This window comes from Piliocolobus tephrosceles, chromosome 3, assembly GCF_002776525.5.
Source record: "Piliocolobus tephrosceles isolate RC106 chromosome 3, ASM277652v3, whole genome shotgun sequence".
Taxonomy (NCBI): Eukaryota; Metazoa; Chordata; class Mammalia; order Primates; family Cercopithecidae; genus Piliocolobus; species Piliocolobus tephrosceles.
The window spans coordinates 132,962,343-132,987,482 of NC_045436.1; the positions used below are offsets into that span (position 1 = coordinate 132,962,343).

Here is a 25,140-nt window from a genome sequence, read left to right on the forward strand (position 1 = left end):
GTGTGTGTGTGTGTGCATGTTTCTTTCATGTATATTTGCAAAAATCGCCCACCACAGCTCCATTTTGAAATTAAGAACCCTGCATCAAGTTGTACTGTCAGTAATGGGGAAAGGACTTTCATTGTAAAAGTTGACTTTCTTTCCGTTAACGTTTTTTTGTATCCAAGAGTTTCACGTTAATGAACAGCACGTCAGAAGTAAAAATTTGGTGAAAGGAATGGAAGCTCATATATTTGAGTCTTGCCCAAAGTCACACAGCTTACTTATGTAAATGGCAGAGCAAAACTCAAATGCAGGGCTTCTGTCTGCAAATCCTGTGCCTTTTTTCATTTTGTTTTGTCTGTCTTTATACCACACTGCTACTTACCGGACCTAAGGCTCCAACTTTGCCTTCATATTTATGATGCTTTTAAATAATATTAATATTTAATCTTTATTAAGAGCCCAGTGTGGTAGCACTGTTATTCCTGTTTTGTAAAGAAAGAAACTGAGGCCCAGAGAAGTAAACAGCTTGACCAGCTCACACATGTGGTAAGTAGGGCAGCCCAAGTTTGAACCATTCAGTCTACCTCAGAGCCCATGCTCCTGGCGGCTTAACTGTGCCGCTCTAAGCAGGTGAGCGAACCTGTGTGCAGAAGACATTGTCTGTTTGGCCTAGGAGTATTTGTTTTTTCATATAGTCATAACTATGCTCAAATTTTATAATTTAAAATACGGGTCTTTAGGACATAAAGTGAAAGAACATGTGTGATTTGGCTCAAGATATAGATTGTTTTCTATACCATAAAATCTGCAGCTGAGATTCCTGTAAAAAATGACACTCTCATACTTTCAGAAAGAGGGAAGGCCTCATAAGCATTTTCCAAATTAGAATTTTTAAACCAGAGAGTGAAAGTGATATGCATTATGTAGAATTTTAAGGATTTTGTCCCTACGGACGGGAGAGTGTGAGTGAATCTTGTGTGGGTGGCATAAAGGGAGTAAAGCAATGCTGCATAATCCATTTGTTTTTTAGACTTCTAGGTTGCTCCATGGGAATCCCTCAACTCAGCTCATCCTCTCTGCTGCATTTCCTCTACAACAGAGCACCTTCTCTCAGTCACATCACCAGCAACATCAGTCTCAGCAACAGCAGCAACTCAGCCGGCACAGGACTGACGGCTTGCCCGACCCTTCCAAGGTTCAACCACAGTAGCACGCGTGCTTCCTCTCTGACATCAAGGGAGGAAGGGGATGGCCCATGAAGAGTTACTCAAATGACCTGAGGAAAGGAGGAAAAGTTCCAACAGTTTCATGAGATGCGGTATGGAGTGTTCTAGTTCCTGGAATTAGTTGGCAGAGAAAATGCTGCCTAGTGCTACCGATGTACATTAAATACCAGCAGGAGCTGATCATAGGGGCATAGCCAATTCTGACAGTGTTTTAGTTGCCCGGATATTTTTGATGGAAAAAGAATATGTTGCCAAATGTTAAGAAGCTCAGCTATGAAGTGACCTCCAGGGAATCAGAAAGGCACTAATGCTGTTAGTAACTTTTAGTGGTTCTGTGCCTCTTACCAAGTGTTACAGAGGACATACCACCGCCATGTCAGGGGTTTGCTTACAGTGATGCCATGAAGACAGGCCAGTAGACTTGGTAGCGACCCCCTCCCCTGACCCCTCTCCCTTTTCAGATAATGATGGAACAGTAATTACTTTCAGAATGTTGTGTGGGTTCCAATTCTCTATGTACAGATGATGTAAAAATATGTGTATGTCTGGATAAAAGGAGAGCAAAACATTTTGTATGCTGCATGAAAGCGTTATCTCTTCCTTTCAGGTATGAGCAGCTTTCCTGAGATTCTGACACCATGTGCAAACTGATCCATCCTCTGTTTTTCCTTTTGTTTACAACACAATAGTGTTCTGTTCACTTTTCCGGGGCACAAGTTTTTTTGTTCATACTTTGGCTGTGATGTCACAGTTTGTTCAGTGAGGTATGATGTGCTGCTGGGAATGGATTTTTTTTTTTTTTCAGGTTAAATTATTGATACAACAGGATTTTCAAGTTACTCAGAAATATCCCTCATTTCATTATTTTTCAATTATGTTTGAGAACAGGATTTGCACTGCTTTATTTTAGGTGGTTGGGAGTTTTGATTGCATATTTTGTTATAGTTCATAGTTGGAAATATTTGTGTAAATGGTTTTCAACAAGCCTGAAAGTAATTTCAAGAATGTTTCAGTTATAGAGGTAAAATTTGCACACAAAACATCTTAGGCACTTTTTAACATTCTCAATCATGGGAATTTTAACTTTTGAGATTTGTTGAAATATTTTTTATTATCCTTCACAATTTCAGTGCTTCTTTTAGTCAGAAATGATTCAGGGTTATTTGAGGGGGAAAAACCCCATAGTGCCTTGATTTTAATTCAGGTGATAACTCACCATCTTGAACTCATTGTCCAGTTTCCGTAGCAGTTTTAAAACCTTAGTACCTTTTTAACAGCATGTGGGTGTCAGTGTCATTATTAGTCTCCTAATAAGTTCCTTTGAAGACTGCTATCAGTCTCTTGGACTGGAGATACAAATAATTTAGAAATAAAAGATGACAACCTAACACTATCATAGTTATTAATGTGATCCTAAAATTGTTTCCTAAATCAGCATTTTTCTTTAAAGTTAGTCATTTAAGAATTTACCAGAAATATTTGCTCAATATGATCTTGATATTCCTACAAAGAAAAAAAGAAGGGATAGAGATTTGGCTATACCTTCACTACAACACTAAAATATTGTAACTCACATGCCTTCTAAACATGAACTAAGATTTCCTTGAGCAATATCATATTCTAAAAGTAGTAAATTCCAATACAAGTTACATACATTTTAAAAACACTTGGTAGATTTTATGGTACTAATGAAATTTACAGTGATAGAACAAAAGATTAGTAGAAAATACATTATTAGAATATAAAAAAGTTACTACTGAGGAAAGGGAGGAGAGGACAACAAGTGTAATAAATCAAAATTGACCTCAAAAGAAAATGTGTAACAGAGTTGAGGTTGTTAAAACAGAAAAGGTTCTGAACAATGAAAATTAATCTGAATGCAGAATTGCTAGGTAAAGAGGTCAGGGGAATGCTAAGCCAGTTCTTAAGACTTCTCTGTCCTCTACTTTGCTGTTATCCTTAAGGCATATACTTTGTCTTTCTGCAGAAAATTCTACCTGGCCACAATTACTTTGAACATTAATGTTGAAAAAGAAAACAACCAAAGAAAATTGGTACTTACCCTTCTACACAAGAAGTGCGACTAGATACCAATCAGTAATTAACATATCAAGGAGCTCTTCTAGCTCAGTGACCATAGAGATTTCCCACATTCCCATGAATATCAAGAATAGTTGTCAGAATATGTATGTACCTGAGCAAGGGGGATGTTGTGGAATATGGCAAAAGGATTGTTCTTCTCCCCCTTCAAATTGCCTTTCTTAACCTTATGCCATTCCATATATATCTGAGTTGTGCCTCATTTATTTATTGGCAATTCCTAGTGATATGGATTTAGCTAACAAAGATATGAAGAACTATTATATTAAGGCATGTCCTCTACATACCACACTTAAAAGATGGTGAACTGTGAGTACTACTTAGGTTGACAGCAACAAAGCATAAGACAAGCCCCAGGTAAACGTGTAAACTGTTTACTCACATTGTCCTACTCCAGCCCCTTCCATTATTTCCCATCTCCACAAATAGTTGGGGAAAAAATTCAAATTTTCCTTTATGATTCTTACTGCTCTTCATAGCTCATCTTTTCCTGCTTACAATTAACCATTGCTAATTTAAAGGAGCAGCTAGCTGCTTTTCTGTCAGTCTGAAGTGTAGTAGTGGAAGAACTCTTTGCTGCTTTGTTTTCCTCCTGCTTCTCTTAAATTTGGGTTGCAAAGCTATCCCGCCCCACACCCTGTCCCATGAAACTTGAGCATTCAAATGAAGATTCAGCAGTGTCTGTTCTTCATTCATTTCTATAGCCAAAGCTGTTAGTTAAAATCCCAAATCTTTATCATTTAAAGACACCAAATAGAAACACTTTCCAGCTTAAAGAGAAAAAAAAAAAGTCTCTTCCCTCTGCTTTACTCTCACAGGTATTCATCTTTCTTAAAAACACTTATTCTGGGTGGTACTTTTTAAGTAAGAAACTATTGAGTTTCAGGAAAAATGCTAGCTGCTCTGCAGTTACCGTGCTTTGGATATACAGCTATCATAGTTTTGGGGGAGTCAGTATTGTTCAACAAATGCAAGTGAGAACTACAAGGGTTAATAAAGTTGCTCCTCAGAGCGGTGTCAGACCAGAACCCAGACACTTCAGTACTTCATTTTTGAGTGGAAAATATTGGAGGAACAAGTATGGGAGATGCCGGTAGCATGTGAGTTAAATAACTACGGTCTAGCCTTCCAGCATCCCAAATTCCAGGGGTAACTTGAGAGTGCTGTGCTCTCCTTTGTCATTTGTATCTGGCTTAGGAATGTACTAGTCATAACAAGATGCCAGTGATTTTGAATAGTTTGTTGTAGATACTCAGTGCAAAATAGTGAAAATATTTGGATTCTTCAGAAGTGCTATAGTTGTTGGTCATTGCCTTAAAGCAGTCTGCTTGACTTTAGGAGCACTGAAGCAGTCCAGCTCCATCAGGAGCACTATGTTGAAGGGAGAACCCTTGTTCAAGAAGCCTTAGAAAGGGATCCTTAAAATAGTACTCTACGCAGACAAGTGAAAATTCTTCTAAACTGGATATTACGCAACATGTTTTCAGATGTTTCCACTACACTGAGGCAAACTTTTTAAAAGTGGAATGCAAATAGCATTTTACTTTAGTATTTCTGCTTTTTTCTTTGTTTCTTTGGTAATTGAAAGTTTGTTGGTGAATATTTGTGTAAAACTAATTCAAGTCTATAACCTTTCCAATTACCTGTGGCCCTGTCTTAGTCCCACGGGAGTCCCTGTTGGAAGGGGTAAACACTGGATATTAATGTTGCTGAGTGAGTCTTTCTAGCCAGGACAAGCTGATTGAAATTTCTGAATGGTAGAGAAGAAACAGCACAAAGGCACTTGCCATTTTAAGTGTTTGGAGAAAGAGAACCTTTTAAGTTTGGACTGGGTGAGCTTTCTTCTAAAAGGAGCTTCTGAAGTAATTGCAAAGGAATAGAATCGACTATTTTTATAGTATATTTAATATATTTGTATATAACTATGAGTATAATAGGAACCCTCTACATGCCTCCCACTTTTCTAATTTACTTCCCCTTTTGCCATAGCACTAGTATAGCCTCATCCGCATGGGTAATGTGCCTATTGTCAGCCTACCAAAAGATAGTGCTGCTGCTTTATGAGACAGGTGAGAAGACCCAACTCTCATGCCTGGGGATCCTTTACGGAAGGAATAGCACACACTTTTAAAACAACATACCACAGTCTGAAAGCATCATTCGGAAATGTAACAAGCACTTTATTGCAATTACTCATTTTGATAAAGTTTATTCTTAGGCGTAAACCATTTCTAAAGGATCCCCAAATCATCACTTAGGTGAAATTATATAAAATGACACATTTCTGAGAAATGTTTAGATCCAGTGAACCGTAGTTGGTTTATGGGAGCGATTTCAAGATAGCCAAATGAACTTTGACTTTTGTTTTGAATGTGGTGGAGTCAAGAGATTGTAGATGCCTAGTTTGATTTAAACACTATTGTAAACCTATCTTGCCTATTGTGTGGACACCAAAAGAGACCAATGAGCCTGTTTATTTTTCAGAGGTCTAGGAAAATTGCATCCGTGTGAGTAGATGTACAGAACTAATCTAAAAGTGATTGCTAGTAATATTTTAGAATATAATAATTTCAAGAATTATTCTGAGTGTTTTAAATGTGCCCTGAAATGTTGGCATGTCATTTCAGCGTTTCCATTTGAATTGCTCTTGTAATATTTTTGCACAAAAAGGACTGAGAAAAAGACTACTTTGGTTAAAGGAAAAAAAGTATAATTTGATCTTTAATTTTAATGTCTCCTGTGGAAACACTGGGGATGAATTTTGTTGACACAGTTATTCAGGATATTTAAAACAGTGTGGAACAGCTCACAAGAAATTAAGCAAACTTGGATTTTTAAAATTAAAATACTTTCTTTCCATGTGACTTGTTTTGCATAGTTTTTTCCCCCTATGTCATAACACTACATTCCTTTTCTTAAATAAAATACTGTGCAGGTATTGTTGTGAGTGTTTAACAGTATTTTGTAAGCTGCCTGGGTTTCCTCAGGGAAACATTATTTAGTGGAATAATTTATGGAGAGACTGTTAAGTGAAATTCCATCACCACCACCAGCAAACACTGAGGTGCTGCATTAAGTGACAATCAAACTAGTAAGTATTTATGAAAGAATTTAGAAAGGGATTCAAAGAAGCAATTGCTTTTAAAACAGTTCTCTGGGGTTGCTGAATAAAAATGGCTAAATGTATTTATTTGTATTTTAAAATATCTGTGTGTTCTGTTTTCTCATCAAAGTGATTTCCGTGTCATGTATTTAATTTGTGGTTTGTTTTGTTTTGCACCATATTCTTCTTAGAGAACTGGCTCTGGTTTGGGGTGCAGTCACCAACTCTCACGATCATCTTTACGGACAGTCTGAACCTACTTTACTTCAGGACGGCAGTGGAGGGGCCAACTCCGGATGCCCCTGCACTTCCCTCCTCAAGTCATCTAAGAAAGAATTTAAAAAATAACTTCTTTCAAATCTGATTCATATAGTTCCAACCTTTTTCTAGTTTCACTTGCTGCCTTCTCTGTTTTATGGGCACTTTTTGTATGATTACTTCCCCAACACAGCCAAAGGCCAGTATGACAACCAATGGCACACGATGCCTCTATTTTGCCCAACTGGGGAAATGTTAGTAAAAGAAATAGCATCTTTTAATGGCTGTCATTATCATATCCATATTAAAATCCATTTAAAGTTCTTAAATTTGGTGGAATAATGTATACAGGCTGAAAACTTCTACAAAAAAATGTTTGCTGTCTTTAACATGGTGTTGTGTTACTTGGTCCTTTGAAAACAAAACAAAACTTCCATACACAGCACTGCCCAATAAAGCAGTGTTGGAATATTGGAAGCCTAGACATTTGAGGATCCTTCTTGGTCACATGCATTAGAACAGAATCCTCCACTTTAGGACTCAGAGAAGCTATGGAGTCCCATCGGCTATGTATAGCACACAACTTAGAGAATGGTAGTTAAAGCACGTCAACCACAATTCAGTGATCTAAAAAACATTTCTTAACTCTGAGGGTTAAAATGAAGACAATGTTTTCAAATAAAAGCTTTTACATTTCTTTGGAAACAAACTGTGACATCGCTTTTAAAAATGACATTCAAATGTTTATAATGTGTGTTTTTGAGTTGGCTTGGACTAGTACAAGTTCACTGCTGGCAGTGGTTGTGCCAGTAGTTAATTTAAATAAGTTGTTATCTTCAGATAGATGTCTTGTATAACCAGACAATCATCTTCAAGCAAAAAAATTGGCCAGGAAATGTCTTTATTTAAAAAAAAAAAAAAATCTGTCAGCCAGAACAGCTATCACTTAGACCATTCTGGAATGATTTTGAAATCTTTACTATGGTACAAAGTTGGGGAAGGCCTCAGTATGGCACTTTCATATTCACTCTATGTAAAGATTGAAGCCCAAAGATGAGTTAAATTCAGTGCTGTATTGAAACCAGTCAGTGCAAAAAAAAAATTATCTTTGTAAATTTTTCATTGTTAACATCAGTTGGTAGTTGTTAAAACATGCACCAAATTCTTTATAATGTTCTGTGTGGTTCTCAATGTGATATTCTTGACGTTGCTGTCCTTACTGCTTGGTTCTTGGTTTTAAATTAAAAAGTAGATGTAGCCCATCATTTTTACTTCCAAAACGGTGGAGCTAAAAACGGCTAATTGATCTTGAGATAAGAATACCCTTTACTAAGGCAAAGATTTAATTGAAATCCAAATTGATTTACAGAAATGAAACTGACATTTTCCATTTGTTGTCTTCTGCCAAAATTCTGAATTGCACACACGCATGAAGGATAATGAATGGTTTCAAAGGTGCTATATTAGGTTCTCTGATTTTCATGACCTATGTATGTTTGGAAATACAATATTGTATAAAATGTGGATCATTTTGTTACTGATTTAATATTGCCATTTTAATTTGGTGTAACAATTGGTTACACTTGTTTTTCAAAGTATCCTTTGAGGAGAAAGTCAAAATGTTGTTAGCCTACCTCCACTCAGGCCTCTTGCTGTGTAATCATTATTCCAGGTTATGATGTGCATAGCTTTTAAAACTGCGTGTACTATTCTGCTCTTTCCCATACTCTTGTCATGTATTCAGAACCTAAACTTATAGCAAAAGAGCCAAGCAGTAGTTTTTTTGTAAATGTAAAAAGAATTAGATCCAGACTTTGTTTCCTTCAATTTTAAAAATAAAAAATACCTCAGTGCTATGTTTTTCAGTATCACCTGCATTTCTCAAGAAATAACACCTGCTTCATGTGGCACATAACTTGTAAGAATCACATTTTGGATTTTAAAGAATATTAAATATTTTAAGATCAGAATCAATGACATTTCCCTTTCTTTTATTCAACTATGGAGCCTAATTGCAGTAGCGATTTTTTGTAGCTTAGGTCTGACCTACCACATTCTCAGAGGAATTATGTCCTGCTACAAGATTGTGGTGCCTCAGAGTGCGACGCTGTTGTTACTTGCATATGAAGCTAGTATTGGGACCAAGCTATCTGAACTGAGGTTAGGCTATGATGGTACCAGCGACTCTACGAGTAATTGTCTCTTCTGTTATTAGAAAAAACAGCCGGGCACGGTGGCTCACGCCTGTAATCCTAGCACTTTTGGGAGGCCGAGGTGGGTGGATCACTTAAGGTCGGGAGTTCAAGACCAGCCTGGCCAACATGGTAAAACCCTGTCTCTACTGAAAATACAAAAAATTAGCCGGGCGTGGTGGCAGGCACCTGTAATCCCTGCAACTTGGGAGGCTGAGGCAGGAGAACTGCTTGAACTCAGGAGGCGGAGGTTGCAGGGAGCTGAGATCGCGCCACTGCATTCCAGCCTGGGTGACAGAGTAAAACTGTCTCAAAAAAAAAAAAAAGTATTAGTAGGCTGAGCATAGTGGCTCACGCCTGTAATCCCAGCGCTTTGGAAGGCTGAGGCAGGCGGATCATGAGGTCAGGAGTTCGAACCCCCATCTCTAATTAGCAAGGCATGGTGGCGCACGCCTGTAATCCCAGCTACTTGGGAGGCTGAGGCAGAAGAACTGCTTGAACCCGGGCTGTGGAGGTTACAGTGAGCTGAGATAGCGCCACTGCATTCCAGCCTGGGTGACAGAGTAAAACTGTCTCAAAAAAAAAAAAAAAGTATTAGTAGGCCGAGCATGGTGGCTCATGCCTGTAATCCCAGTGCTTTGGAAGGCTGAGGCAGGCGGATCATGAGGTCAGGAGTTCGAACCCCCATCTCTACTAAACCCCATCTCTACTAAAGAAACCCCATCTCTACTAAAAATACAAAAAATTAGCAAGGCATGGTGGCGCACGCCTGTAATCCCAGCTACTTGGGAGGCTGAAGCAGAAGAACTGCTTGAACCCGGGCGGTGGAGGTTGCAGTGAGCCGAGATCGTGCCACTGCACTCCAGCCTGGGCAACAAGAGTGAGACTCCGTCTCAAAAAAAAAAAAAAAGTATTAGTGAGAATTCCTCACTCTTTATAATCTAAGGCAATATAGATTGTCTAACCACAGTTTATCTTAATCCACAGACATTAAGTTTTCTACCCTTTGATACTTCCTATAGCAGAGAACTGAAAAGTTCACAAATATGACCTTTTTCACCAACATGTGCTACTTGGCATTTAGAAGTTACTTTTTAGCTGAAGACCCCGCTAAGATCTCCACAGTAGTAGCTATCTTCCTCACAGATTTACCATGTAGAACAATTGCTGCATCCTACAGTGCTGGGTGATTAACTGGGTTCTTTCACAATCTCTTCAAATTGCAAATTACATTGTGGACCTTTGTAGTAGCTCATAAACCTGAATTGCTCTGGGTCTCTTATTATACTTCACACAAACAACATGAATGTTTCTGTAGAATTGTCCTTCAGTTTAGGGAATATTACTGGGAATATTACTGCATATGATTCTAGAATATAAAAGGCTGACAGAAAGCCACTGTTAATTCTACTTGGGTGGAGTAGTAGTCAGAATATACTCAAAACGACAGTGACGACTGAGGTTGCTATGAAAAAACGAGGCAGTCATAGCATAATGAATGACGTTAGGCTCTGGAATTAAACTGCCTGGTGTGACTCTACCATGTAACCTTGGGTGAGTTAGTTTTTTCTTGTTTAACCTTATATTAGTACCTACTAGCTCACAGAACTTTAAGGGTGACGACAATACTTTCGAACAATGCCTGGCTCCTGTTTAGCTATAGGCATATCTCAAATGTTTAATATATTAGTGTTTTTACATCAGCTTTAGAAATTGGCCTATCAATACTGATAATTGTATATAACACACAAGGAAAAACAAGCACTGGTCATACCACTTTTATTTATATTGTATCTATGTTACATTGTTTATTCAACATAGAAAAAATATGAATACATTCATAGTATTCTCTTTTAATTTGGTAATTCCACGTTGTCAAATATTGACTGTTTTAATATTGGGTGTCCTACCCAATTAAAAAAAAAAAAGAGGAAGAATGACCTGGCAGACAGTTCTTATTGTACCATGTTATTGATGTAACAGTAATATCATATATGTCTCTTTTTTTAAACACCTAATTTTAAAAAGACCGATGATTAAACTACTGCTTACTGGCTCAGGGAAATGTTTTAAAAAATAGAAATTCATTCATTCTTTCCCCAAGAAAAATTTTAAGGTAAACATCTTAAAACACCTAAGTGATGAAGGAGAAAATCTGTATTCCTTAAAAAGGGGTCAGTGCTGAAAGAAAATCGCATGGTAGACCCCCACTGCACAACAGTTCTGCACCAAAACAAAAATGGGGACCACATTAACATAATTATGCTGGAGAGAAGAAAAACCCACACTTGGAAGTCAGGTTTCTTTTAAACCTCCTTGTTACAAATAGAATCAATGATTATATCTCAAACATAATAATGGGTCAAACTCACGAATCAGTGCTACAAAATACAGTATTTTTCCATCACAAACTTTTAGTTGTAATGTACACTATGTACAGAGAGATAATATTATCTATTTTAAACTAAATACAGATGAACAAACAGCTTGTCAAAAACCAGAATCAGGGCTTATAAATAGTGCAGAAAATGCAAACGCCAAAAAAACGATGCCTCCTATGATTGTCACTGGAAGAGAGAAAAAAAAGTCAAATACAGCAAAATTCCTATACCTTGATACTATACAAAATAAAAAGGGAGCCGATGAGGTGGCCAATTATTCTTCCAATCTAGTAAACTAACCTTAAAAACAAATTAGAATCACTTCAACCCCTTTTACATGGCAAGGAACAACACAACATGCTTGACTGTGAACAGTAAGAATCAGGTTTTTCTCCAGCACTGTTTTGAAAAATGACAGGATTGTATTAAATCCAGACAGTACTGACAAGCAACAGGAGAACTATAACTCATTTTAAAATCCAGTTATAAAAGAAAATGTTCAAGTCTTCTGACTAGCAAAGAGACAATTCTTCCATCCCCAGACCTAACTGTAGCTTCACAGGACATATTCAGCAGAATCAGTACATATGGTCTGAACATATGATTCCAGTCTTATAAGACACATTTGTAGAGCCAAAAACTTCTCATACTTCCAAATGGCAATTGTTTTACTAAGATACGATGTTAACAAGAAGCTACTATGAATTCAATAAAAATGACTTTGTATTTTGCTAACTTCTACACAAGTGAAAAGAGTCCATATTTGCAATACCAAGAGTAATACCTCTAAGAGATGGTAGGTAGGTAGTTACAAAAACCAAGTATACTTCAGCAGCAGAAATTTAAATAAAGCTAACACCCTTTAATCTCTCAGTGACTCTAAAATGTTATCTGATTTGTAATTTTCAAGACTTACCAGTTCTGACAGAGATTTTCTGTGCTATCATTCTTCCTCCAATTACTGCCAATCCCGTGCACAGGCAGTGCCCCACAGTTCCACCCACAGCTACACCATAGGGGTCCTGGAAGCAAGCGTCACAGCATTAATTCAAAACCAAGCATTAATTCAAAACTGCTGCTTAAGAACCATAACAATTCAGAAGCACTAAAAATGGTGGCCAACAATTAAAAAGCATAATAGTTATAAAAATGCAAGTGTATAATAAATTTATGAAAGGTGTAATGGCTGCTTGAAGGAATATGTACCAGTTATACTTAAGACTAGACCTAAAAATTGAAATAACCCAAATCAATTTGTAAAGTCAAAAAAATCCTGATGAAATAAAGCTAATCGAACCGTTTAGCAGTTATTAAACTTCCTTCACAGGCAATACGTAGCACTGCTATGACAATGCTAGGGAGGATTTTAAGCTAGACGGTTGTTCCCTCAGGTACTGCTTGGTATTATGAGAAACTCAAGTCAATCTTTCACAGAATAGTATGCCTCTGCTTCCTGGGAACAGAAACCCTGCCTCAGTGCCAGGAACCAAGGATTTATCCAGTGAACACATGCTACCTGAGCAAAGCAGGCACTCAGATTTGGAGGAGAGGAGTATTTAGTGAAAGTTTCCCAGAAGATAGCCCTGAAGAATGAGCAGGGGGTGTGAGAATGTGATTGTTTTGTGGGAGAAGGAACATGCTAAGTAGAAAGCAAAGGCCAGCAGTACCAGACAACCAGCTGCAGAGCCCTTCAGCATTTCACAACAGGAGGTCATGAGGGTAGCTGGGAGCCCACGTCAGGGAGGACCCTACCATCTTGGAGTTTAAACTGTGTCCTAAGACACTTACTGGTTTTTAGCTGGAAAGTAACAAAACAGATTTATGCTTTAAAAGTCCACTAGGCCAGGTACAGTGGCTCATGCCTGTAATCCCAACACTTTGGGAGGCTGAAGCAGGAGGACTGCTTGAGCCTGGCAGTTTGAGACTAACCTAGGAGACCTCTCATCTCTACAAAAAAATAAAAAATTAGCCAGGCATCCTAGCAACCACAAGTGGTCCCAGCCGCTCGGGAGGATGAGGTGGGAGGATCACTCGAGCCCAGGAGGTCGTGTCTGCAGTGAGCTGTGATTGTTCTCCATCCTGGGCAATAGAGTAAGACCCTATCTCAAAAATTTTTTAAAGTCTAGTGAAGAGAAAGAACCGGAGGGGAACAAGACTGAAGGAAGGGTGACCCACTGCAATGCTACAGCAACAGCCCTGGAAAGAAACAGCACTGCCCCAGATCAGGGTAGATGACTGTAGGCAAAAAGCAGGTGATTTTGAGAGAAATTAAGAAGGCAAAATTAATATACATCCATGATAAATGAATGACAGGCTTTATGGAAAAATATCAGAGCCAAGCATAGTGGAGCCAGCCACTCAGGAGGCTAAGGCAGAAGGATCACTTGAGGCCAGGAGTTCAAGACTAGCCTGAGCAATACAGTGAGATCCTGTCTCTTAAAAATAGAATAATGGTGTAGTGGTTCATGCATGTAGTTCCAGCTATTAAGGAAGCTGAGGTGAAAGCATCACTTGAGCCTGAGTTTGAAGCTACAGCAAGTTATGATCACATTACTGTGCTACAGATTCCATCCTGGGTGACAGAGCAAGACTCCATCTCTTATTAAAAAAAGAAAAATTGGCTGGGTGCAGTGGCTCATGACTGTAATGCCAGCACTTCGGGAGGCCGAGGAGGGTGGATCACAAGGTCAGGAGATCAAAACACGGTGAAACTCTGTCTCTACTAAAAATACAAAAAATTAGCCAGGTGTGGTGGCGGGCACCTGCAGTTCCAGCTACTGGGGAGGCTAAGGCAGGAGAATCGCTTGAATCTGGGAGGTGGAGACTGCAGTGAGCCGAGATCGCACCACTGCACCATCTCAAAAACAACAACAACAACAACAACAAAATCAAGCCTGACACCCAAGTTTCTCTCCCACAATTCTTTGGATGAACTATGGTAAGACCAATGTGATTTTTAAAGTTAGGAGTCAGCTGAATCATGGTGGGTGGATGGTTCACACATGTAATCTCACCACTTTGGGAGGCTAAGGCAGGCAGATCACCTGAGGTTGGGAGTTTGAGACCAGCCTGGCCAATATGGTGAAACCTCATCTTTACTAAAAATAGAAAAACTAGCCAAGCTTGGTGGCACGTGCCTCTAATCCCAGCTATTCAGGAGGCTGAGGCATTAGAATCGCTTGAATCCAGGAAGCAGAGGTTGCAACAAGCCAAGATTGCACCACTGCACTCCAGCCTGGGTGATAGAACAAGACTCTCAAAAAAAAAAAAAAAAAAAAGAGTCAATAACCCTGGTATAGAGAAAGCAGAAGGAGAAGAATGTTGATGGCATAATCATGAGGGACAAAGGCAGTATTCAAGGAAGGATAAAGAAGGGTCCACAGGAGAAAGCAAGTGAGGTGGCCAGGCAATTACCTCCTGTGAGGACCAATGGAGGCACCATCAAAGGCCATGGGGAGCTCAAAGCACAACAATGTTCCTGGTGAGGCCAGAAACTGGGTTTCCATGGGCTAAGTATGCAAGGAGAGCAGAGCCAAGGCTTATTCCCATCACAGCCAAGCCCTGTGACACAAGTGGGATTTGAGATGTAGAACTGAGGAAAGGGGCTTTTTCTTTTTAAAGGATGAGAAAAAATTGGTACACCGAACAATGCTCACAAAACGGCTGAGACAAAGGCAAAATCTAAGCATATTATAAGGGTGGAATTCAGAACACAGGAGGGTAGAGGGGCTGCCACTGTGATGCGTGGGAATGAAGAAAGGGAACTGCTGCTGTTCTGAAGGAGAAGGGAAAGACTGCTGCTGGGCAGTGTGTGTGAAGAGACAGGAACCTGGTGAAGCATCCACTGTGAAGAACAGAAGAGTGGGAGTACATTTCCCAAATTCTACTTGTTTATTATAAACTGCTATCCATGAAGATGGTTCTATTTGAAAGTAATATTTAGGCCAGGCATAATCTCAGCACTTTGGGAGGCCAAGGTGGGCAGATTGCTTGAGCTCAGGAGTTCAAGACCAGCCTGGGCAACATGGCAAAACCCCATCTCTACAAAACATACAAAATTAGCCAGGTGTGGTGGTGGGAATCTGTAGTCCCAGACTTGGGAGGCTGAGGTGGGAGAATGGCTTGAGCCCAGGAGGTGGAGGTTGAGGTGAGCTGAGATTGTGCCACTGTACTCCAGCCTGGTTAACAAAGCCAGATCCTGTCTCAAAAAAAAAAAAAGAAAGAAAATGATATTTAAAAATGCACTAGATTAAGTAAAATAAACTAGTAGTAAACTAGTTCCTTTAATATAGGATTTTTCAGTCTTTATTTGTATACTGAGTTGTCCTTTTTTTTTTTTTTTTTGAGATGGAATCTAGTTCTGTCACCCAGAGTGGAGTGCAGTGACACAACAATCTCGGCTTACCCGGGTTCGAGCGATTCTCCTGCCTCAGCCTCCTGAGTAGCTGAGACTACTACAGGCGAGTGCCACCACACCCACCTAATTTTTGTATTTTTAGTAGACATGGGGTTTCTCCATGTTGGCCAGGCTGGTCTCGAACTCCTGACCTCAGGCGATCTGCTCGCCTTGGCCTCCCAAAGTGCTGGGATTAAACGCGTGAGCCACCACACCTGGCCTGAGTCTTAAAAAGAAAAAAACAAAACACCAGGGGTATACTATTTGCCAAATTTGACTCTGAATTTCTTCCTTCCCCCTCACCCTTTTTTGGCCTAGAACCAATTCACATCTCAAAAGACACTAGGATTATGTGAAATCCAATTTGGGAACGTTAAATCATGTTGGAAGCAAAGATAAAACTGCATACTAAAATGGCCTGAACTAGACAACTGCATGGTTCATAAAAAAATTACCAACAAAAATAGGAATACTAAGGGAACAGAAAAAGACACATTTCTGCCATTTAAGAGCTCATTACATATCCCCACAGTGCAGTTAGTATGGAAGTGTGGCTAACACTGAATGTGCCACGTGTAGGACCATGCTAGATACCCTGCGTGTGTTATTTCATCTGCAAAACGATCCACAAAGCAGGTAATCCCCATTTTTGGATGAGAAAATGCAGGGAAGTGTAGTAACATGATTATACAGCAAGAGACTCAGACCCAGTCAGCACGTGCCATACTGCTAGAATGGACCGGGGTGTCTGGTAGGTAGGGAGCCTCGAGCCTTTCACACATTACTCTATGGCATACAGTCTATGCCACAGACTAATGCCATAGAGCAGACAGAAAAACGCAGTGATTCTGCTGTCAGGATAACTCACCCTGGTAGAACCACTACCACCTCAACAATATGGTTACTTACTTTTGAGTACCAACTCTGGCAAACTGAAAGCCAATAAAAGGCTAGAAATCAAGAAGAATATAGGGTACAGCCATTATACACACACACACACACACACACACACACACATATTTTTTTATTTAAGATAGTGTCTCACTCTGTCACCTAGGCTGCAGAACAGTGGCACGATCTCGGCTCACTGCAACCTCTGCCTCCTGGGTTCAAGTGATTCTCCTGCCTCAGCCTCCCTAGTAGCTAGGATTACAGGCACCTGCCACCACGCCCAGCTAATTAAAGTGATATTTTTAAAGAAAGTTTGTTTTACGGGAATTCGGTGAAAATCAGAGTTCCATTTTTTTCCCCCAAAATACAGCATTTTTGAGGCTTCTCTGACAAAACAGCCTTTCCCATCTATCTTAGTCCTGGTCTTCAACTGTATTATATTTTAAACCACAGCCTATAATTAAAGAACTTGTTCTTTTACAGTAGACAGTTCCAAGGAATTAGAAACAATTTTAATCTTATAAAAAGAATTTGATATAAACACAGATAAGAAATAATATTAGTTAAGATCAAAAAGAGGTTGAAAAGCAGTAGCAGTATTCATTCCATTCCACAACCATCTCCACGGGAAATCTTAATAAATCCGTGTGAACAATGACAGGCACCTCATATAAAACCTTGCTATTCCTCAAAAGAAAAATTAAATAAAAAAAACAATGGGCATGTTTTAAATAAGCGGCATTGAACAACTGTGAGGAAGGCCACAGCCAGCCAGCTTACTCCCTCATGCAAGTCACTCGATCTCTCTGGGTGTCAGGTTCTTCATCTGAAGAGTAAAAGTTACAACAAGATGACCTGAGGTCATTAGCTTCCCACTCCAGGCCTTAGGATTCTCGGGCTAAGACTTAACAGAAAGTTCCTACACAGAAACAAACAAGTCACCTAGGCCAGAGCAGTGGCTCACGGCTATAATCCCAAAAGGATTATTTGCGAGGCTGAGGCAGGAAGTTTCGGGTCAGGAGTTCAAAACCGATGGACAACTTGGTGAGAACCCACCCCAACCAAAAAGTAAATAAATAAAAGAAATTACCCATAATAGCAGTACTCAACGATACACAAGCACTGAAATAAAAACAATGTTTTTATTTCCTTAAGTCTTTTTTGTTCTTTTTATGTATCATTTATTTAATTTCTTGAGATAGAGTCTCGCTCTGCTGCCCAGGCTGGAATGCAATGGCGCAATCTAGGCTCACTGGAACCTCTGTCTCCCCAGTTCAAGTAATTCTCCTGCCTCAGCCTCCTGCATAGCTAAGATGACAGGCATGGGCCACCTTGCCCAGCTAATTTTTGTATTTCTAGTAGTAGGGGTTTCTCCATGCTGGCCAGGCTGGTCTCAAACTCCTGATCGCAGGTGATCTGCCCACCTTGGCCTCCCAAAGTGCTGAGATTACACGTGTAAGGGACCGCGCCCGGCCTTCTTTTTATATTTTAAAAGTAAACCTCCTTTTAAAATTTTTCCATGTCACTGAAATGATGTTGAAGAGTGAATATTCTAAGAGCTACACAGAGATTTGTAAATAGTTGAACCAATTTTCTGCTGGATTATTAGGCTGTTTCTAAATTTTTACTAAGTGACAACACTCAATTTCTTTAGTGTAACAGATAAACCAAAAGCTATACACTTTATTAAACACCAAAATGGCCTTCAATAATATTATACCGATTCATATTCTCAACAACTATAAAAAAGAAAGTTCTATGATAAGAAAGAAAACCAAGCTAAGATGACTAGTACCACAGCATCATTTTGGCAAAACCAAAGGAAGAGGCTGAGTAAAAACAGTCCAACTAAGCTTGGTTACAAGAATATCACCTGCAGGTAGCAGGAACTGGGAGAAGGCCAATTTTAGAGACCGGCAGAATTATCAGAAGTAAAACAGTCTTGCATATGAAGGAATGCTGTGGCCCACTTGAGTGTGTCCAGTGTTTTCTGGAACAAAGTAATTATTAATTATATTTCGTTTTAAACAGTCTCCTCTCAAATATCACTCACCTCTCTAGCTGCCAATACAATTGTAGTTAGTTGAGAGCGATCACCCCATTCTGCTAAGAATGTTAATGTAAGAGCTTGAACAAAAATGGGTGAAATAAAATGCAACCACTTTTTCTGAGGCACTGTTATGCTTGTACCCGTTTCGATATCTCCTGGTCCATTTAAAAGTTTGGTTCGTTGAAACTAAAATAAATAATAAATAAATGAAAGTAAGCATAAGAAGCAAATAAAACAGTACACAAATCACTTAATTTTTCTTTTATAAGTGTTTAAATTCTATGAAATATGCTCCAAAAAAACTACATTTATGTGACCCCCAAACCTCCCCTCTGAAGCACTGGTCTCACACAGCAACAAATGCTAGTCTCAATCCTTCCGTTTCTCCTCAGCTGAACAAACCAAACAGGATTTACTGATCATTTACTATCCCAGACACTATGGGAGAAACACGTACAATTATAAAATACAGCTACTGCTTTTCAGGAGCTTATAATCAACCTAATTAAGGAAACTGATTACCTGTGCTCAGTATTCAACTCTCAGCTTCCTTTCTCTACTACATTCACACCAACTCCAAGTCAGATCACAGACAGGTATAAGAACAGAACTAAGCAAAACAAGTTATTTTGGTGTAGCCCATGCATATCACACAGATGGGGCCACTGAGAAACCTCTGGAGTGTTTACTCTTAGTTGAGTGCCTTTCTGGTCCAGATCAACAGTGCCATGGCTTACTTCTTCATCTTTCTTCTTTAATTCAGCTTGAACTTCTTCCAGTTCCTCTTGACCCTCATCAGGGCTCATCTTTAAGCCTTCCCGAAGCATTCTAATGCCAAAAATGGCAAATAATACAGTTGAAACATAGTACGTATAGACCCTGGGGATGACTGTAGTGGCATAGCCAAACAAAACTGGAAAAAATACAACAGTATGTTTGTTAATGAGCGTGTATCACAACCAACTAAAGGAACAGTTAACTTCAGAAATAAAAATTTATCACTGTTAAAAGAAAAATGGTTCACATTAGAAGCTAATCTAGCATGTAATAAACTCAAGTAGTTCCAGTTCTTTCCCTCTACCAATAATAAACCCTTAGGTCTAGCCCAGGCCTAACACAGCTTATTCAGAAGCCAATGGTCCAGCTGAAGATGGCACATCTTTCAGAGAGATGTTAAATAAGATATTGAACCCCTTTCCAGGCATGTTCAGCCAGAGGCTGGCTTGCCCTTAATTGTGCAAGGCACAGTACCTGGGGTAGAGGTTAGCTCAGAGGCCCACTCAAGAGTTGAGAATTTATAACCGGGAAGCCACACCACTTTCATAGTGGTATTTCTTCATCACAAATCTTTAAATTACAAACTTCTAGTGAAGAATAATGACAAGATTCTCACACAGCAAGATTCAAACTCTGCTCCCTTGTAACTATTTACAATAAGTACATTTTATGAAAAAAAAACTAAAAATTCTTATAACATATATTAAAATAATGTTACAACAGGCTCAAACATTCAGTTCCACTCTTTCCCACTGATAAGACATCCGTGTAAGTTATATAAAAAATGACGCTTGGAACTATATCAAGAACTCAAATCCTAATGGTGAAACACAAGTACATCAGTAATACTAATTCAGTAATTAAAACTTAAAAATTTGGCTGGGCAAAGTGGCATAATCCCAGCACTCTGGGAGGCCATGGTGGAAGGATTGCTTGAGTCTAGAAGTTCCAGACCAGCTTGGGAAACACAGTGAAACCCTGTCTCATAAACAAACAAAAACTACTACTTAAGGAACAGAGGATACGACCATACATATAATATATACAATTACTCTGGCCAGGCACGGTGGCTCACGCCTGTAATCCCAGCACTTTGGGAGACCGAGTCTGGCGGATTACTTGAGCCCAGGAGCTTGAGACCACTGGTCAACATGGTGACATCCTGTCTCCACAAAAAAAATACAAAAATTAGCCTGACGGGGTGGCACACGCCTGTGATTCCAGCCTACTTGAGGGGCTGAGGTAGAAGGATCACTTGAGCCCAGGAGGTCAAAGCTGCAGTGAGCTGTAATCATGCCACTGCACCCCAGCTTGGGCAACAGAGTGAGACCCCATCTCAAAAAAATAAAAATAAGAAGAAAGAAAGAAAGAAAAATACAATTACTCTTTAATTCACTAGCTCTTTTTATAAAATGGGTGCAACACTTACAAACCTCCCTGAAAATTAAATGTATAACCTGTATGTAAATTCCCTACATTACAAAACTGAAAAGGTCTTAAAATCATGGTTAGAAATGTAGCAAACCTACATCTGCGTGCACATCTGTATTTAAATTATTGTGTGTGTGTGTGTGTATGTATGGATGTATATTTGTATATATGTAACTGTACACAAAGGATACAAGCACCTATTTTCTAGCTCTGTCCGCTGAAAAGACAAGAGGCAATTTGTAACAATGAGCTCAGTAACCTTGCACCGAGATCTTGGGTTCTAATAACATTCTCCCCTAAAAAGCTCCTCAAAGCTCCTCTGAGAAATGGCCAGTTCCAGGACCAGGCAGAGCAGGAGCATGATGAACCCGTAATATCTTGTTTTACTAGAAAGTGAGGAGCAAAAACAAACGGAAGCATGCCACAAAGACAAAGGACACAGTTTGGAAAGGCTCCCACTGGCCTAACCTGGGATAATTTAATCAGCAAAATAGTTAAATAATTAATTATAAGCCACTGAAAAAAGGAATCCATGAGTTTGTACTAATAGTAAAAAGAAAAACAAATGGGAAAGGAAGGAGAGCTCTCGCTGGCAGTAGAATGTCAAGGCTCACTGGTGAATATGCAAGTACTAGAATTAAAAGTCATCATTTTGCAAACATCAAGGAAAGATTTAATTATGCAAGAATCATCAATTGATGCAAAATCTTTGGAGAAATTTTGATGAGGAAGAGGGTGTTTGTACTGTCTTTAAGTATATCCCTACAGCTTAGATATTAGTTACAAGGGAAGACAAAGACAACACAGAAAAGAAATCCTGACTGGGTCACCAAAATTAATGTCACCGATGAGGGATAAACGGACACCATGTGCTTCCAGATGAGACATTGTTGGAGAGACAAAGTATCACCTATGCAGTTTTCTAGTCAGGAATGCCTACCTCAATCTAACCATGAAGAAACATCAGACAAACAAGAAATGGGGAACAGTCCATTCCTGGGGCAGGGGAGGGGGGATACACTGTATTCTCCCAAAAAAGCTGATGTCAGAAAACATTTTTAAAAAGGCGATGGACATATTTCAGATTAAAAGACTAAAAAAAATAAATAAATAACTAAATGCAATACCTGACCTAGACCGAAGGGAAAAACACTGATATAAAGGACATTATCGAGGGGTTGGGGGCAAGGGGAGGGAGAGCATTAGGACCAATACCTAATGCATGCGGGGCTTAAAACCTAGACGACAGGTTGATGAGTGCAACAAATCACCATGGCACATGTATACCTAATGTAACAAACCTGCACGTTCTGCGCATGTATCCCAGAACTTAAAGTATAAAAAAAAAAAAAAAAAAGTGGTTAAATCTATAAAACTAAAGCTGTGAAAGAGAAGGAAGATGTAGAAATAAAGACATATGACTTAACAGTTGAGACAAAATAATAATAAAAAGACTGTTACATCCACTTAAATTACATAAAACTGTTGTCACAAGTGAAATATTTAATAAATTTTACGTCCTTTTTCTTTTTTTTTTTTTTTTTGAGACGGAGTCTCGCTCTGTTGCCCAGGCTGGAGTGCAGTGGCGCGATCTCGGCTCACTGCAAGCTCCGCCTCCCAGGTTCACGTCATTCTCCTGCCTCACCCTCCCGAATAGCAGGAACTACAGGTGCCTGCCACCAAGCCCGGCTATTTTTTTGTACTTTTTTAGTAGAGATGGGGTTTCACCGTGTTAGCCAGGATGGTCTCAATCTCCTGACCTCGTGATCCGCCCACCTCGGCCTCCCAAAGTGCTGGGATTACAGGCACGAGCCACCGTGCCCCGGCCTATGTCCTTTCAAAAAACAAAAAAAGAAAGGACATTGGGTCATCCAAAATTAAAATATGGATAACAGATTCAAGTACTGTATCAATACATAAAATATATTAAATGTTGTGTGTATATGTGTGCATTACATAGCTCATAAATAATGTATGTATATGTACACACTACAGACAGGTATTTAAACCATGAGTATATATACACATTTATAATTTTATTTAGATAGAGTACAAATGCTAAAACAAATGGGATAAAATGTTAACAGGTGAATCTAGGCAAAAGATATATAAGTGTTCTTTGTACTATTTTATTTTGCTGCTTTGTAAACTTAAAATTATTTACATAAAATGTTTAAAAATTGTAAAATGATGGGCCAGGGGCCAGGCACAGTAGCTCACGCCTATAATGTCAGCACTTTGGGAGGCCAAGGCGGGCGATCACTTGAGGTCAGGAGTTTGAGACCAGCCTGGCCAATATGAGTAACTCCATCTCTACCAAAACATACAGCAAGTAGCTAGGCGTGATGGCACATGCCTGCAGTCTCAGCTACTTGGGAGGCTGAGGTAGGAAAACTGCCTGAGCCCAGGAGGCGGAGGCTGCAGTGAGCCAGGATCATGCTACTGCACTCCAGCCTGGGTGATAGAGCAAGAATCTGTCTCAAAATAAATAAAAAGATAAATAAATAAAAATTTAAAAAATAAATACAAGGCAAAAAGATGGGCCAGGCACACATACCTATAATATCAGTACATTGGGAGGCTGAGGTGGAAGGATAGCTTGAGCCCATGAGTTCAAGATCAGCCTGGGCAATACAGCCAGACCCTGTCTCTACAAAAAAACAAAAAATTTAGCTGGGCATAGTGACATGGTCCCAGCTACTCAGGAAGCTGACGTGGAAGGATCATTTGAGCCCAGGAGTTCCAGGTTTCAGTGAGCTATGATCACGCCACTGCACTCCAGCCCTCTGAGTGATAGAGCAAGACCCTGTCTCTAAAAGAAAAAAATACATAAATTAATAAAAAATAGCTCTATCATCTCATTAAGAGATGTATTTCCACTTTTTAAAAATGATTATTTAAATCTGTAATATATTTTCTTTGAGTACTAATAACTATAACAACTCGATTCATAGAGTTAACACAGAGATTTACTAGGAGAAATTTACAATATCTTTGAAAATTCAATGATATTAAATGCATATTTTTATTGCAGGTAGATATGACGGGGTGATCCATACATATATTTCTTTAGGCTCATGAAGTGAAGCAGTGAGAGTGGACAAGGAAGAAAGAAATCTGTAACTGGTTTGTCATCAATTAGTTGTAAACACCACTGCACTTGGATCAGCTCTGTAATACATTTTGAAGCAAAAACTGATAATCATTAGGGTAAAATTAAGGAAAGTTAATGAAAATATAAATTATAGGAAGAAAAAAATGTAAATTTCCAACTGTTAAAAAAGTATATTCACATTTGTTTTAAAGGAATGATGGTGATAGTGGGTATCAAATTGCTAATGGTATTTAGAGTCACTGGGTATATTTTTAAAACATCCTAACAGTCTCTTTTTTTTTTTTTTGAGACAGGAGTCTCACTCTGTTACCCAGGCTGGAGTGCAGTGGCACAATCTTGGCTCACTGCAACTTCTGCCTCCTGGGTTCAAGCGATTCTCCTGCCTCAGCCTCCTGGGTAGCTGGGATTACAGGCGCCCGCCATCATACCCAGCTAATTTTTGTATTTTCAGTAGAGATGGGGTTTTACCACGTTCGTCAGGCTGGTCTCAAACTCCTGACCTCGTGATCCGCCCGCCTTGGCCTCCCAAAGCGCTGGGATTACAGGCGTGAGCGACTGTGCACAGCCCCAACAGTCTTACTTTACACAATATAACAGAAACTAGATCTTTGCAATTCCTTAAATTTAAGATGAAAAATTATAGACATCTATGCGAGAGAGGGTACAAAATTATTTTAGAGGATACACAAGGAAAGACTACACAAATAAAAGGTTGGAAGACCACAAATATGGTGTAAGCCAAATTCCCATAGTACTAGGTCAATGACTCAACGACTTCATGTCACACAACATGCTTTCCCTTTAATTCAGCGAACTCATGGGAGAAAAAGTACACTCACCTGACAAGCACGTCATTAGTCCCAAGGCAAGCATTGCACCAGCCAGCACGGTCAGGCGGTTATAGCGCATTGCCATGATGGCCGCTATAAAAAATGTCTTATCACCCAATTCAGATACAATAATAACTGATATGGCAGCGACAAATGCATGGATAAATCCCAAATTAGTTTGGGTAGCAGGATCTTCTTTATTGGTATGAACTGGAGCTGCTGGTGTAAATATTTTCTGCAAAACAAAAGATGATTTACTTCTTAAAATCATTATTTGAAATTATTTTATTTTACATGTAAATAAGATTTAGTTTTTTTTGAAAACTTTCTTGTCATGGTCATTACACTTATTTACTGTCTAATCACTCTGAAAGCCATCAGTAATGACAGTAACCTCTGATGGTG

General features: G+C 39.2%; 2 protein-coding genes across 5 annotated transcripts in view; one reads left to right on the forward strand and one right to left on the reverse strand.

Annotated features, from left to right (window-relative positions):
* Window positions 1–8,639, forward strand: part of CLOCK (clock circadian regulator) — a 118,152-nt gene extending 109,513 nt beyond the window's left edge. Inside the window, exon 23 of one of the 2 annotated variants that reach the window (XM_023192202.2) lies at window positions 1,016–8,639. In XM_023192202.2, coding sequence (XP_023047970.1) covers window positions 1,016–1,195 — 180 coding nt within the window. In that variant the 3' untranslated portion in view covers window positions 1,196–8,639. The remainder of the gene's footprint in view (window positions 1–1,015) is intronic. The other variant, XM_023192203.2, reaches the window with a different exon arrangement.
* Window positions 8,640–10,626: 1,987 nt separating this feature from the next.
* Window positions 10,627–25,140, reverse strand: part of TMEM165 (transmembrane protein 165) — a 31,024-nt gene continuing 16,510 nt past the window's right edge. For 2 of the 3 annotated variants that reach the window (XM_023192201.2, XM_023192200.1), the window contains 5 exons: window positions 24,745–24,970; window positions 19,320–19,495; window positions 18,586–18,768; window positions 12,162–12,267; window positions 10,630–11,431 (listed from right to left, as the gene is read on the reverse strand). In XM_023192201.2, coding sequence (XP_023047969.1) covers window positions 11,355–11,431; window positions 12,162–12,267; window positions 18,586–18,768; window positions 19,320–19,495; window positions 24,745–24,970 — 768 coding nt within the window. In that variant the 3' untranslated portion in view covers window positions 10,630–11,354. Of the gene's footprint in view, window positions 11,432–12,161; window positions 12,268–18,585; window positions 18,769–19,319; window positions 19,496–24,744; window positions 24,971–25,140 lie in introns of all 3 variants that reach the window. The other variant, XM_023192199.1, reaches the window with a different exon arrangement.